Source organism: Acipenser ruthenus, chromosome 12, assembly GCF_902713425.1.
Source record: "Acipenser ruthenus chromosome 12, fAciRut3.2 maternal haplotype, whole genome shotgun sequence".
Lineage (NCBI taxonomy): Eukaryota > Metazoa > Chordata > Actinopteri > Acipenseriformes > Acipenseridae > Acipenser > Acipenser ruthenus.
Genome location: NC_081200.1, coordinates 29,507,846 through 29,524,182, shown reverse-complemented (window position 1 = coordinate 29,524,182; position 16,337 = coordinate 29,507,846). Strand labels below are relative to the sequence as shown.

General features: G+C 35.2%; 1 protein-coding gene across 3 annotated transcripts in view; it reads right to left on the bottom strand.

The window, feature by feature from the left end:
- The window catches only part of nr5a2 (nuclear receptor subfamily 5, group A, member 2), a 56,158-nt gene extending 41,515 nt beyond the window's left edge, over positions 1–14,643 (bottom strand). The window contains exons 1-5 of one of the 3 annotated variants that reach the window (XM_034027616.3): positions 14,387–14,643; positions 9,830–9,961; positions 5,869–5,987; positions 4,806–4,947; positions 1,447–2,093 (exon numbers count right to left, since the gene is read on the bottom strand). In XM_034027616.3, coding sequence (XP_033883507.1) covers positions 1,447–2,093; positions 4,806–4,947; positions 5,869–5,987; positions 9,830–9,961; positions 14,387–14,450 — 1,104 coding nt within the window. In that variant the 5' untranslated portion in view covers positions 14,451–14,643. Of the gene's footprint in view, positions 1–1,446; positions 2,094–4,805; positions 4,948–5,868; positions 5,988–7,259; positions 7,764–9,829; positions 9,962–10,094; positions 10,468–14,386 lie in introns of those variants that run through there. The other 2 variants (XM_034027617.3, XM_034027618.3) reach the window with 2 other exon arrangements.
- Positions 14,644–16,337: the final 1,694 nt, after the last annotated feature.

Genomic DNA, 16,337 nt, shown 5'->3' with positions numbered 1-16,337 from the left:
TTGTTATTTAGCATCCTTCTTAAGTGTAACAAAAATATTCAAAAAAACAATTGAAAAGGTGTAATTTTGTTAATATGTCCGTTTGGTAATTATAGAGAAACTTTCTATTGTAGGATGAGAATAGCATACGGCAGTTGTCAACAACAAATGAAAAAAGAACACTTTGACAGATTTCTTCCACATTAATAAGACAATGGGCAGTTTGCAAGAGCATAAATACAGTACTTTAGGCTGCCCCATGTAACAATGTTCTGCCCCATGAGACATCTCCACAAGCTGAATGGCGCTATAAAATAACTGTCCCTTTGTTTGTTATTAGTGGGAATCCTGTGCATACTATGTGATACAACCTTGCCAGTTACAATATTAATAAATCAGAACTGACTCAAATATATCTGCATGTATTTAATATAAAGTATAGCCTATGAATATGATATATAATAAATATTCCTCCTGTTTAGCACAATGGAGGCCATCCAATTATTCAGGATACTATTGGGCTATTTTTATTGTTGTCTTATGATGTCAAAAGTCTTTACATTATTTGAATGAAAGGAATCTGCATTTGAACATATACTTTATATCTTATATTTTTTAATTTCTAGTCCTCATTCTCGCAATTTGGCAGTTTTATCCCAAACTAAAATCTCCTCCACTCCTGCTATCACTTAGTAAGGAAGCCTGTCTGCTTGTCTTGAACAACTACAAATAGCTTCCTTTCATCATATCTGTTGGTTACATTTCCTATTTGATAATTGTACCAGCACAATACTAATCGTGCACTCCTTTCAAGTAACCCACTTGGATTTGATTAGTTAGCCTAAATACTGTAATATGTTTTCAGCACCTCTAGGAACACTTTTGTGATGAGGTGCTTGAGGCTGCAGGGCAAACTTCCAACACATTGCCTGTACGTTTCAATGACCTATATCCTAGTATGTTACCATACCTAAATAAAACGGCAGTTGAACTTAGAGCAAAAAAAGGCCCACAAGGCAAATTTTCATCAAACGAGAGTTGACTTGTAACCGTGCCAAGAAATACAAACTTCATAGAGTAGATTAGTAAAGGTAAATGCTGACAAAAAGCTCAGTGAATACATGTACTGGTGAAAACTGATAACATCTTAAATTGGACACTATCACAAGTATTATAATAAGTTTTACAATATGGCACTCCAGAGCTTAGCAGTGTCAAACTAAATCCACAGAGACTCTGTGTACAACTGCAGTTACAGATTTGATTAGAAAGTTACAGAGCAGAACTATTAAAAAATACTATTCTCAGTGTCACTGAAGGGTGAAAGCAATTTTAGGGTTCTCTTTTTCTGCAAAGCTGCCTATGTATACAGCTGTACATAATTTCCTCTAGATATTACTAAAATATGTTGCCACATTATGGTAAAATGTTGTTTCTTCTTCAAAAAAACCTTTAACAAGCACGTACCTTGAGCTCTCTGAAGAAGATGCTGCTCCTGGCCCATTCAACAATGGAAAACAAGGTCTGGTCAGCCATTTTACACATAAGGCCAAAGGTGTTGAGCTTCTCGTGCTTGCCCCTGCTGGCCTGTTCATGCTGCAGGTAAGCCAGGATCTTAGCCTGGACTTGGGGCTCATCTGGCTCGCATTTCAAAAGTTCCACTATGAGATGTGGGAAAGTAGGTGGGGAGGTAGTCTGGAACGTGTCCATGTAAGAGTAGCCCATGAGAGACTCAGGAGAGCTAGTGTAAGGGTCTGGGTACTCAGATTTGATGGTGCGACTCTGAAAGTGATTGTAAGCCTGGTAACTTTGGAGACTTGCATGTGGTGGCATTGCCATGCTAATTGGAGATGTCACAAAGGGGCTTCGATCATAGTCTGTTGGGGGCAAGGCAGTGTGGCTTAGAGGCAGGCCCTTGGAGGCAGAATGAATGTTCTGGATAGCTGAAGATATCGTCAGGTCTGTTGGCACAGTCTGTATCACATGAGACATGCCTTCGATTTTAAGTCCATTTGCTCTGATTAGGGCTTTCTTCTGCTGCTTCAGCGCCCTGTCTCTCTTGTACATTGGACCAAACTTGTTTCGACCTCCTCGCATGCGATCAGCCCGCACCGCTGTCAGAAAAAAAAGCAAGAAAAAAACATGCTTGGAATCTAAAGATGTCAACAAAAAGCTTTAAGGAAATCTGAACCTAAAAGAGAAACACAATTTGAAATAATTTATAAAAATCCAGTATTTAATTTATTTTTAAAGTAAGGCTGATAAACGATAACAAATGAGCAGAGCCGGTCAGAGAGATTATGTTTAGATTTTTCTGTGCTGGGGGTGCATGTTAATTATTCATGCTTAATTATTTCTCTTTTATGCTGGTAGTAGCATGTATAAATTCTCGCACACACTTGGCATGTTGAAGGAGAAGTTCCAGCACACCATTTCCCATGTGAAAAAGAGGACTGATTCGGCTGCCCAGTGATACTGTTATGGCTTCTAATATCTCTGGAATTAAAAATAATTAAAACAAATTCAGCACAACGGCTGCCTTGGGAGTAATTTTAATGGTCTCTGTCACAGCAGTGCCTATCACCACCGTGTAGATCTAAGGGGCCAACAAGAAATTCTTACAGAGTCCTTCTCGGCTAATGGTGACTACACGAAAACAGGAACCTTTGACAGCTCTGTGACACGGAGAGACTGCGGAGTGTTCTGCTGGAGGTTAAGTTTGGAGCTTTTTATCTTAGCATTAAAAACGTATCACAAAAACCCTGTGTATCCATTATACATTATTGTAAGGACTTTAACTATTAATGATTCCAGCCAGCAAGGTAATTCATGGACTGAAAACTAATAGTTAGCCCTTCTGGGAAAACACAATTAGATCTGACCCTGTGAGTCAGATCATGAATGCATGTTTTGGTTACGTTTTTTTTTTTTTTTGTCTAATTAGACAAGGTTATTTACATGCACGTCATACAGATTTGTCTGCAGCTAAAAATGAAAAATGAATCTGTCTCCCTGTTTGCTCCCCTTTTTCCAAATACATCTTTGCCACGAGAACTTCTCAACTCATAAAACTGGCATACTGAATACAAATGGACACTAAATTTAGTTACGCTAAATGTTTACGCTAGCAGCATCACTAAATAGTCCTATCTTAACATAGCATATATATGGTTCCCATGACTATGGTTTGTTATTGAAAATGAGTTATGTAATACACTGCACCTATAAAATACACTGAAAATATGCATGTGCATAATATTATATGCATGTATTATGCAATATTCTTTGAAGCAAGTATGGAAATGTATACTAAGGCTGAATATTACTTATCCTATAGTGTATATTGTTACATGAAGGGATATAACAATCATTTTCAGAAGCAAACCTCTGTGTATAATGCACATGACTGAGCCTCCTTGGGTCACCAAGTATAATGCATAATCATCATAGCATACTATACAGAATACTGTTACCCAAGTAAACTACATACCTCATATAGAACGTGTATAATACGCATATAATACACAGGAAGTCTCCCAAAATTTGTAACAGCATGCATTTCATTATTATTATACTTATGGTACAATTCTGTTATTTACATAATAAATAAATAAAATATACACTATCTTCGAAGTATGGGGGAAACCTATGTTGTATATTAGTGTAATGTAGAATATAGTTGTCATATAGTTTCCCATTATTATTGAAATATACAACACATCAACTAAAAATAAAAGGAACAGAATATACTAAAATGAATTTAACTGAAGTATGATGCACTTATTTCCATGCAAATTAAACAATCTTATCTGATATAGAAATATTATACACAATAACAGTTTGGTAGACGTTGTTATTAATACAACACAAACTTTCATTGTGGAAGACATCAGCTTATCGCCTACAAAAATATTGCAATTAAACTTGATGTAGAGTTCACTTAAAAAAAAACAAGAAAAGAACATTTTGGAGTAAAATATTTTCAACACAATACATCTTTAGCTCAACATCCTTTTATATTAACTGAAAAACATAGATACCACAGATAGATAGCTGTCTCCATACGGTATCTCTGTTTTTATATTGTTGGAATTTTCACTGTCTCAGTTTTGTCTGTGAAGGGGTAAATTTACAGATAGTAGGACCTGTTACACATTGAATTAACATTTCCTATCTGCCTATTAGAAACAGGCAATTGTTCTATGTGTTTCAACCCATCACAAATAATAGGTTATATAAGATGAACAATGATTGGTTATGGGTGCAAACGAGTGAGTAGTTATTCTGCATGCCATAAGTGATAAAAAAGTGAATTAAGGATCTTTTTTATTTTATTGAATCAGAATTATTTACAGTTATTGTTGCAATGATGGTTCCAGTATGCATTATAGTATTCTGTGTGTCCATTTAAACATTCAAAAAATTGCACTCTCCTTAAAATGAAAATATTAAGAAGAAGAAGCAATACTTTTAAAGATGTATATTGCCATGCAGGCTGAATTTGGAGCTTTCATTTGTACATCTCAATTCATTATGATGTAATATAGCCTGCTTAAATAACAGTAAAAATCTGTTTTCTACACACGAGTTGCAGACTATATTAACAGTGATAAAATAAATTTAAAAAAAAAAACTGTTAGACTGACTACTCCAGGGCTTTTGGTAAATAAGCAACACATTTTCATTTTTCGGATTCCAGTTGAAAGGAATTGTATTTTTCTATGGCTACTTGTTTGTCTTGCATGTCATACACATGTCATTTCTCCTTATGGGGAACACAGCTAGAAGCACACAAAGCAATTGCTTTAATGAAAAACCATCCTTACCTTCCAGCTTCATTCCAACAGTTAGACATTTCTGAAAGCGACAGTATGGACAACGTTTCCTTTGTGTTTTATCAATCTCACAGCTCTGGTTTTCAATACATGTGTACCTTTTATTATTCTGAACTGTGCGTTTGAAGAAACCCTGTAGAAAATAGAATCGTTTTTTGTTGTTATTATGCCACTATAACAATGCATCCCCTAGTTTAGCAAAATGTAATCCTTTACAGAATTCTAAAAAAAAAACAAGAAAAGAAAATCTTAAAATAATTGTACCAAAGTTAATGTAATTGTAAAAACAGAATAACATACAGGTACTTACTGAAGATTCATTATTGGATAAGCTCTTGTCTCCCCCCCCATATTAATTCAATATCATCTCAGACATATTTAATAAATTAGTATTAACTTTATAAAAGTGTCATAGCCCCCTCCCAAGTTTTGACCAAAATCCAATTTCTTTCCCTGGTGGCGTTGGCAAGTAAGGATCCGGTAATTCTAAAATAAAGATCCTGATGATGGTGATGACATCTTAAACAATAGTGAGATGACAGGTTTTTACATTTACAACATAGCCAATTTACACGCGGGGATACACATGGAACACGATGTGCGTGTTTCCACTGCATCTGTTCTTCATTCTATATCTGGAAAAGAACAGTTTCTATGAAAGATGGAACTATTTCTAACCTAGTGGAATACTGTTCAGATTTCTGACAAAGGAAAGTGGTCCTGTTAAGAAATTTAGAAATGTTTTTTGTCAATCTTTTACAGGCACAGTAGACACCCCTTTTTATCTGAACCACTCTGGGAATATGGAAATAGTTCCATGAGTTTGTAACAATCAGACCCGTGCCTGGTGGGAGCAGTCCTCTAGTCCTGATGAAAAGGCATGTTTACTTTTTCAGAGCAACTACATACATGTATTTGTAGTAGTATCTAGCATTTAGTTGGTCAGATTGCAGTCTTTACATTTTATTTATAAAAGGAATGGCAGCTTGTCTTGTTGACTAGACTGATCATAAATTAAAAGCCAATAAATGTGGTTTAAAAAAAAGTGTCAAACCTTGCAACTTTCACAAGTAAGAAGCCCATAGTGATAGCCAGACACCTTATCTCCACAAACGGGACAGAGCTCCTCCAGGTCTTCATTGTAGGAATAGTCCATCATTTTATATTGAGGGGCTGCAAAGCACAGGTGAAACATTAGTACATGAGGTTTATCAATTTAAATGAGACATTCCACATTTTTTCCCCACAAAACACAATGGAATATAGAATTTACCACAAAAATAAATAAGATTAGGGAGAACAGAACAGAGAGATCAATTCTATATAAATACAGATAAATTCTATATAAAGTCACATTTTTAAGTGGCTTTGAAGTACAGAAAAAAATGAATTTATGAATAACAGAATATTCATGTACTGTACTGTATCATACACACACACACACACACACACACACACACAAGCATACAACTGTGGAGTCACTGGGAGACAAATGGTACCCAATTCACCAGCTCAAAAACCTGTTTTTCTCAGTTAGAAAAGAGTAGCCTATATAAAACAAACAAACAAACAAAAAAAGACTGCATTATTTAGGGTAAACGACAATAATATATTAGAAAACGGCAGACAAGCAGGTACCGAACTTTTTAAGAGAACAGCGGGATTACTAGTGGTAATATATCTATTGATCAAGTATCAAACCAGTATTAATTTAAAACAAAAAAAAAAACGAATGCACCTACTCTGAAACCAGAAATAAAAAAAGTTTATAAAATGCGGAATGTGTATACCTGTTATATTAATTAAGTGCGCACCATATATCATTTTAAGTTTAATGTTTTTATTTTTTTTAAAGTAAAGACTAAACAGTAGTAAGTAGTCTACGTTAAAATTTAAAATAAAGAAACAAAAGATTTGTTTTCATTAACCATTTCTACTATACAGTACTAACAACAGCAACAACGGATGACTTTTGGAAATTATTTTATACAGCGCTGTATCTGTATTTCAAATCGAAAACAGTTAAAAACAGTATCATGCACCCCAGGTATATTTCTTAATTGAATTCAAATGCTGTAATATAGTTAGTGGTTAAATGTTTTATAAACAGCTGTCTAACTAGTAAAAGAAAAAGCCATGAGATAAAGTAAAAGACAGAAATGCCTATCTGCATTTGAGCGTTATAGCAATCATCACGTAATACCGAGGAAGTGGCAACGTCGGTTTTACTGAAATAAAACAACATCTAGGCTTTTGATAATAATTATATATATATATATATATATATATATATATATATATATATATATATATATATAATGGAGTAAATAGCATTGTGTAACTTATGTTTCGAAAAGCTGTTTAAACAGATTTAATTATAAGTTTTGAAGACTGACTTGTATGTCAGATCATGTCAAACTTTTAACAAAATCTATGCAACCTTACCTCAACTCACTCTTCTTAGACAACTGTTGCAACCCAAATGGTGTATCAAAGAATTACAGATCTTTAAGCACCGTGTTTGCCATTAACAGAAGAGGGCATTTCATTACTGCAGATCCCACCTTTCCAATTGAGAAACACCAACTATAAATCCACCAAAATAAAACGGTTTACCATATAAGGTAAAACACGTCACGTTTCTTTTCAAAACACAAAGCGCACAGAACACAAAAGTGAACCAATAGAATGCGCTCTGAACATAAAGGCATTACAGAATCATTTTTTCAAGGATATTATGGCATATTCTGTTAGACATATGATGTGAGTAGTGGTTAGGGCTCTGGACTCTTGACCGGAGGGTTGTGGGTTCAATCCCCAGTGGGGGACACTGCTGTTGTACCCTTGAGCAAGGTACTTTACCTAGATTGCTCCAGTAAAAACCCAACTGTATAAATGGGTAATTGTATGTAAAATAATGTGATATCTGTATAATGTGAAATAATGTATAATGTGATATCTTGTAACAATTGTAAGTCGCCCTGGATAAGGGCGTCTGCTAAGAAATAAATAATAATAATAATAATAATAATAATAATAATAATAATAATAATAATAATAATAATAATAATAATAATATTTGGTCTAGCCTATTGCCTACCTTTAAACTCACTCAAGCATGAATATCTGTCACTACGTCTGAATAAAATTTAGCAAAACGCCTGTTTAGAAGCCACAATAAGCAATTGATATCACATTTATATTCAAGTTCATAATTTTAATAATGAGCCTGTGCATTCCAACATGCTTTTGGCGTAAACATGTGTCCACTGTAATTATACCACTGCATTCCTGGAAGAAACCAATCGGACACCTGACCAGACAAAGAGATATTTAAGGACACTTTTTCTAGGGATTTGCAGCTAAATTAAGTTGCTAAGTGGCACAAACGTTCAAAGTCAAACACAGCAAATCGTCTGCTGTTTGAAATTAAATGGCTTTGTATTTATTTATTAGAAAATATAGGCTACTGACCGATAGGTATAGTATTACTTCTTAGATTTTGTGAAAATTACTTCCCAAAGTTAACACAAGGCAAGCGAGCCACGTAATAAATAAATAAATAAATAAATAAATAAATAAATAAATAAATAAAACTTGTAGAAGGCCTGCATATTAATAAAAAATAAAATTATTATTAATGTATTTTACAAAATAATAGTTGCCTCATATCGCTTTACTACACGATTACGTTATTTAAAAATAGAACGAACCTTGTGGGCACTTTTAAATTAACGCATAGCCTATGACCGTTAGTGTAAAAAGCAGCCAACGTGAAAACATCAATAAGTAACAGTTTTCAGTGGTAAAATGCACAATTAAAACTATCAAAAAAACAAACTCCAAATACCAATTGTTTATATTAAAAATAAGAATATAGGTGTTTTTATATGAAAAAGCTACAATTTTAGCATCAGTGGTGATACAAAGCAATTCTCATTTCAGACTACTCTAATCTCAGCAGCTCACTTTTTCCTCAAGCCGTATTATTATTACCTTATTACTTCGGATGTAGCGTAGATTATTTCGCAAAGACATTTTCAATTTTAGCACCACGCACTTCTGTTTCCCAGCCTTCAATACAGAAACAGGCTAAATATATACTCATATTCTGCATTTTATTGTAAATACAGACAGTAAAACACATTATCTCAAATCAATGCTGCATATACGGGAAGTGTAACATTTCAAATATTAAATTATATTATTATTATTTTAAAAAGTCAATTTATTGTAGAAATTGCACATATATTGGAGAATGAATAACGCTTTAAATACCCTGTTCAGTTTGTTCAAATATGACCCTACAAGGGTCGCAGTTTAGTTCCCAAGCAATAAAATTAAAGAACCCGTAAAGCGCAAAACATTGAATTCAATGTGAAACATAATTGTGTCAGGCTAATTTGCATGCTTAAGACTCGATTTCCATGAAAGATATTTTAAATTGCAGGTTCCTAGCATCATAAAAACCGACATAGGCTATACAAATGTCCTTTATTTACAAAATATGATAACCAATGCAAACTGCCCTCACAGACGTAGTATGTGCAAAGAAACTTTTTTTTCCCTCTCAGATTAGATCGATGACTATATCATTAGCATGCACTCAATAGCTTTATTATATCGTGTCTACAGCAATTAAATCTCAATAAGTAACACTATGAATATCCAAATTATGATTTATGCTAGTTTATTTTCAGTTTTTTAAAGAAACTTATTATACATAATAATAATAATAATAATAATAATAATAATAATAATAATAATAATAATAATAATAATAATAATCATCATCATCATCATCATCTCAAACTTAACTGTCTGGTAACAGCCTATTAACTATACTACTTATGAGTTGTTATCGCAAACATCCAATCATATAAACGCTCCCCATTGCGCTGTATCATATCTTATTCCACTAAGTTATTGACTGTTGTTATGCGTTGATTTGTCACACCTTCCCAACATGTTATCTATCACAAGTGATCACGAAAAAGAAACTGCGTTTTCCTTACCTTGCATGTTATCTGGCATGTGACAATGTTCCCCATGCGATCGACCGAGTCCCAGGGCTTCTGTCTCGACTTTAGGTAGCATGACAGCGCTGCGCGGCGGAACAGAGGGCTCGGCTCCGGCCGGCAGACCGCCTGGACATGGGGCGACACCACAAAGTCTCACTATACAGCAACTCGTTGAAAATCCAGTCTATGCCTCAAATTAGTCGGTCGCAGTAATTTAAACGATATGTGGTTATTTTCTGTTTCTAACAGAAGAGCTCACCTCGCAAACTGGCTGGTATAGGCTACAACCTAAAAAAAAATAAAAAAAAAGAAAAGAAAAAGAAAAAAAAATAGATACGCTCCGAACTCAGATTTCTATTCACGTAGTTTGTATGATGACAAGTCGAGAGGTCTGTGAAGCAGTGGCAAGTAATTATGTACAATGGACCTGGGAAAGCTGTCATCTATGAGAGCATGCCGACGTTTCAGAAGATAGCTATCTGATCACCCGGTGCCCCCTCGATGCCTCTGACATTGGCCTATGTGCTGGAGTAAAGTGTCAGGGGTTCAGATTGCAGAATTCAGTCCCCTCCTCAGTGTTGTGTCTAGCGTGTTCTATCTGTGATGTGTTGAGTTGTGAAGTTCAAACCTTTCCTTCCTGCCTTGTTTACTCATCACTTACAAAGCCCCCACCAATCAGGCTTTCTCAGGGGGTCTGACATCACACTCTCCTTTGCCAATCATCGACCGAGAAGTACAACATCAATTCTTGAAGATATTTCATTATTGTCTTCATAATTATCGAAGGAACATAATTAAGCTATATACCGCAGAGGTAACATTTGAATTGAAAGGGAAATAATTCAACATTTCCATTATTTGCTTAAACGGGCCTATGCTTAGTTGTCACCCTGTACGTAAATTGCTGTAGTAAACGGTGAGACTAACTCTAGACAAACTAGTCACATTTTCCTCTTTTTATCTAACACATTTAACCGTGCATGTAAATCTAAACCGTTTGCTGCGTATGTTGCAACAATGAGCGCAACCATAAAATATAGGACCAGGGAGGTGTATAGAAATGAACACAGCACTCGTATTCTATTTGAAGGCATATTCATTAATGCAACAACAACAACAACAACAACAACAATAATAATAATAATAATAATAATAATAATAATAATAATAATAATAATAATAATAATAACAACATTTTAAAGACTATATATATATAGTCTCTAAAATGTGTTTAAAATATATATATTTATATATATGCTTCCTTGAGAGTGTACAACATATCGAACGTTGGGCAGCTGGCTCTTTGAGCTAATATATATATGTATATATATATATATATATATATATATATATATATATATATATATATATATATATATATAAACGTTTTTTAACAGTTTTTTGTGATTTATGCTTTCTATATTTGCATACGAAACACATTCGTATGAAATATTACTATTTTATCTGCAGTGTTAATTGCCTTCTATTTATATTACTCATCGGGAATTTGTTCTGTATACCAAATTCCCTATGTTCCGAGGGCATCTTATCATTATCATTTTTCGGCAAATGCAGGTAGTCGAGTAGGCTATAGGTACTTATTATTATGGCTATCATTAGGCCTATTTGTGTGTTTTTTTAACATTTGAAAAAGATAAAAGGTTTGAGTGACAGATGTAGTAATGTGTATTTCACGTATTGATCCAAGTAAATGTATCTTCTTAATGGACGATGAGAGGTCGCCAGTGTATTTTACGTGATCATTTTGTCATTCAAAATTGTATATTATTATTTCAAAAAATGCATTAAAACTGCCGCCCTTTATTTGTGTGTGTGTGTGTGTGTGTGTATATATATATATATATATATATATATATATATATATAGATATATATATATATATATAGATAGATAGATAGATAGATAGATAGATAGATAGATAGATAGATAGATAGATAGATAGATAGATATATACACACGATGTGCACTTATAATATATAAAGGCGCTATATAAAATAAAGATATGATTGATTTGATTGATATTGAAATAAAAGCACCTGGAATTTGTCACAGAGGTTACTTTAATTGCTGTACTCTTCAGGGATTCAAAACCACAAATCTAGTGGTTATGAAGGGCTATGAACCAACCATTGAACATAATGATTTAAATCTAAATATTGCATATGTTTTGTCACCAATTAAAGCCTCGATACTATTCCCTGTGCAATACTATTATAAATGATAATTTTCTGAAACTGTGAGGATACTTTTGTTTTGTGTTTGTATCTATACTGTGGTGTCTCAAATTACTGCCACACCATTACTTTTCAACGTCAAATGCTTTAATTAACAATGATATCATTGCCTTTCAGGAACATGCACTATATGAACATTCTTATCAACAACCTGTAATTTTTAATAATAATAAAAAAAGAATTGTTAAAACAAACTTTTTTTAAAATCTTGCAAACTTAAAGGAGTGAATGGGTTTTCTGTAATAAGAGAATTCTGCATTGAAAAGACTGGAGGATGTCAATACTTCTGGTACCAATGTATATGTATATATCACCTCAGGTAATGCATTAGTCAGCGGGTTCACTTTTTATCCAAAACAAATGCATGTTTTGCAGTTCGCCGCGGCTACAGTAAAAGCAAGCTGAACCAAACTATTGTCTGGAGAACAAGTGGTTAATTTAAATCTTTTTTGTTTGTTTTTTGTTTTAAATCTTCAAGCCACTCTGCCTTGTATTAATCTGAAAGGTAACTCAAAATATATTGCCTATGATTTTAACAGCACCCTTTAACACCGTTGTGAAGATTTGAAGGACATTATGCTGCGCATGAAATTATGCACCGGTAAGCCATCATTTAAAAAAAGAATACAAATAATCATTTTTAATGAAATATATTTCTTTATTGTGTCATTAACATCTGGAAAAAAGAAGCGTACTACTATCAAAGAAAGATACAACGGCTCCCATTTTTAATTGGCTCAAAATACAATTTTCTTATAAGCGCATAGATGGATAAACACACACACACACACACACACACACACACACACACACACACACACACACAGAGAGAGAGAGAGAGAGAGAGAGAGAGAGAGAACAAATGCGCAATAAATTGTACTGTATGCTTATTTATTTATTTATTTATTTATTTATTTTACATAAAATGCGTCTTCGTTTAACATTATTTAACTGATTAATTCAATCAAACACACTTTTTAAAATATATTTTAGTTGTTTTTTAAAACAGTTTCTGAATATTATTTTATTCATTTAGTTATCTTATTTAATAATTGTTACATTGTTTCTCAAGATTGAACAAACGATTAAAAACATCAAATGCGTGCTTTATTTCGAGAATTACATGTGTTATGATCATGTTATTTTGAATTAAAAGTCGATTTTAATATATGCAGTTGTAGGGTGATTGTTTTAAACCATATTTGAATTTGGAATGAATAATCGTGTAGACCTATTTACCTGTTTTATTCTGTAGAGGACAACTTTCTTAGAACAATTAATTGTGTTGTTTTAAGGCAAGACGACATTAAATGCTTTTATCCAGCTAAATTAGAATTCAACTTATTGTTATAGGTCTAGTAAATGTCATGTAACTGAATACATTCTATTTTAACACAATACAAAGGATGCTGTATGGTTTTGTAAACTACTACATTCGTGGAATTTACCCTGCAAAACCAAACGTTATGTTTTTTTTGGTAACACAATTGTTTTTAAATTAGTAAAGCAAAATGAAGACTAAAATGTGTTTAATTACATTTTACATTTTTTTATTTATATATTTTACAGTATAAAGTTTGTTTTATGTTATATCAGTTTACGTAAATTTACAAACAATAGTATTACTCAATTGATCAACAATCGCAGTGTTTAAATTCGTTTTTATGCCAGAAACGATATTATTAAAAAAGAAAAGAAAATCTTGAAACTAAAATATAGAACAAAAAACGTTTTTTTTCCAGAGAGATATGAGTGTTATGTTTTTATCACAGTGTTCATTTTATGCCTTATCATCTATACTCGATAATTAAACTTGCCACGTGTCATTCTGTTCACAGACCATCGAAAGGCTAAACACATTTTAACTTTGACAGATTTCAGGATTTGTATACCCCAAACTGCATTAAATACTGTACGCATATATAGACAATCGATATGTTACATCTATAACTTTAACATAATTCTTGCATTGGCAGAAAACCAAAAGAACACTGAATAATGCAGCAGCTGTGTCTAGCTCCCTCTTTTTAAATGTTAATAAGACACAACCATGTGACAATCACACATAAAATGTATAAGTGCACATTTTATAATGTGGGAGTTAAAACACATCATGGATGAAACTGCTCCTGGATAATAGACACAGACAAAATTGCAGATGATCAGACATTTCATTACCACAGATTTAGAAGTGGCAGTTGATGGGTAAGAAAGGATGAAACATAGATTTTATCAGTACTGCATGGGGATTCCAATGCATTTCACACAACCAGCCCCAAATGAGAGCCCTACTTACCTATAGTAGTAAGCTGATGTTTTATATAATCCTGCCTGATGCCAAATCCAGGGCTAGAAGACATTATAGGCTGCAAGTGCTGTGCCCTTGAGGGTTGGTTGACCGTGAAAAGGCACGACTTGTAAACTACTCCAGCCTTGGGACAAGAAAGACTACAGTAACCGTCAGAGAAAATATGGCTAAAAATAAAACTAAAAAAGTAAAACAGAAAACAGATATCATCCACAAATTTGAGTGGGACTGAACACCTCCCATCCACTGGACTCTGCACTTTCTCTAGGAATAGTAACCAGAGTTAAGCCAAGTGTCCCATCTCATCATGGGCACTAATCAGGAGAATTCAAAATCCGTGGCACCTGATAGGCTTCTCTTGATCACCTGGCCTACAATAGGTTGATAAGGGAACCCTGTCATAAACTGACAGAAAGATAGATAAGGACTTTGCAGATAATGACAGAGGAATTATTAACTAGTATGGAAGGAGGGGGAGAATTGCTTTACAGGCCCCCCGACTGGAAAGGGTGGTAAAACAGAGGTCAAAAGATCACTGTCAGTGAGTGGATGTACCTGTGCAAACATTAGCCCAATACTGCAGGGCAGTTATAATGCTGCTTTCATGCAAAGTGCATAGCATGCCAACAGTAAGAACAAACTGGAAGACAGTTAAATCAGGGATCTCCAATCCTGGTCCTGGAGGGCCGGTGTCCCTCCTGGTTTTTGTTCCAACTGTACCCTAAATTACTTAATTGGACCAATTAAGTGCTTATTAGAAGCTTAATTTGTCCAATTAATTAATTTAGGGGACAGTTGGAGCAAAAACCAGAAGGGACACCGGCCCTCCAGTACCAGGATTGGACACCCCTGAGTAAAATGGAATACGTTTCTGATTATCTTTCAGCTTCCATTGCTTAAAACTGATGTGCTCACGTGTGGTGGGTGTGATGGAATAATCCACATGGCAGGTCACAACCTACAGCATGGTTGTTGTAGAATGAAAGACTGTCAGAGCCACTGTCTGCCACCCCCTCCTTTTTTGATATAAATTAATTCCACATTGAAAATACATATTTCCAGTAAAGGCATCATTCCTTTTTTCAGTTGACTTATTATTTATAAAAAAAAGTGTAATGGTGTGGCCGGCTGGAAGCCCTACCCGTGTCAAGTGTTTGTGTGGGAATGTAAGGTTGGCAGGGATGGGGTTAAATCTGTCCCTGCCTGCAATTAACCAGAAATCCTTTGTTTGTTGAAGGAGTTGAAGTTGGGGTTGGGGTAGGGGTTGGGGTTGGAGCTGGAGGTTGGAGGTTGGAGGTTGGAGGTGGAGGTGGAGGGTGGAGGGGGGGTGGAGGTGGGGGTTGGGATTGAGGCTGGAGCTGGAGCTGGAGGTTGGAGGTGGAGGTGGAAGGGTGGAGGTGGATGTTGGAGTTGGAGGTTGGAGTTGGAGTGTGGAGAGTGGAGAGTGGAGAGTGGAGGTTGGAGTTGGAGGTGGAGGGTGGAGCGGGGGTTGGGGTTGGGGGTTGGAGGGTGGAGGGTGGAGGAGGAGGTGGAGTTGGAGGTGGAGTTGGAGGGTGGAGGTTAGGGATGGGGTCGGAGGGAGGAGGGTGGAGTTGGAGGTGGATGTTGGGGTTGGGGTTGGAGTTGGAGTTGGGGGTGGAAGGTGAAGGTTGTGGTTGGAGGGTGGAGGGTGGAGGGTGGAGTTTGTGTTGGAGGTGGAGGTTGAGTTGGAGGGTGGAAGTTGGAGTTGGAGTTGGGGTTGGAGGGAAGAGGGTGGAGTTGGAGTTGGAGGTGGATGTTGGGGTTGGAGTTGGAGTTGGAGGGTGGAGGTGGAGGAGGAGGGTGAAGGGTGGAGGGTGGAGGGTGAGGTGGAGTTGGAGGTTGGAGTTGGTGTTGGAGGGTGGAAGTTGGAGAAGGGTGGAGTTGGAGGTTGGAGTTGGTGGTTTGGGTTGGAGTTGGA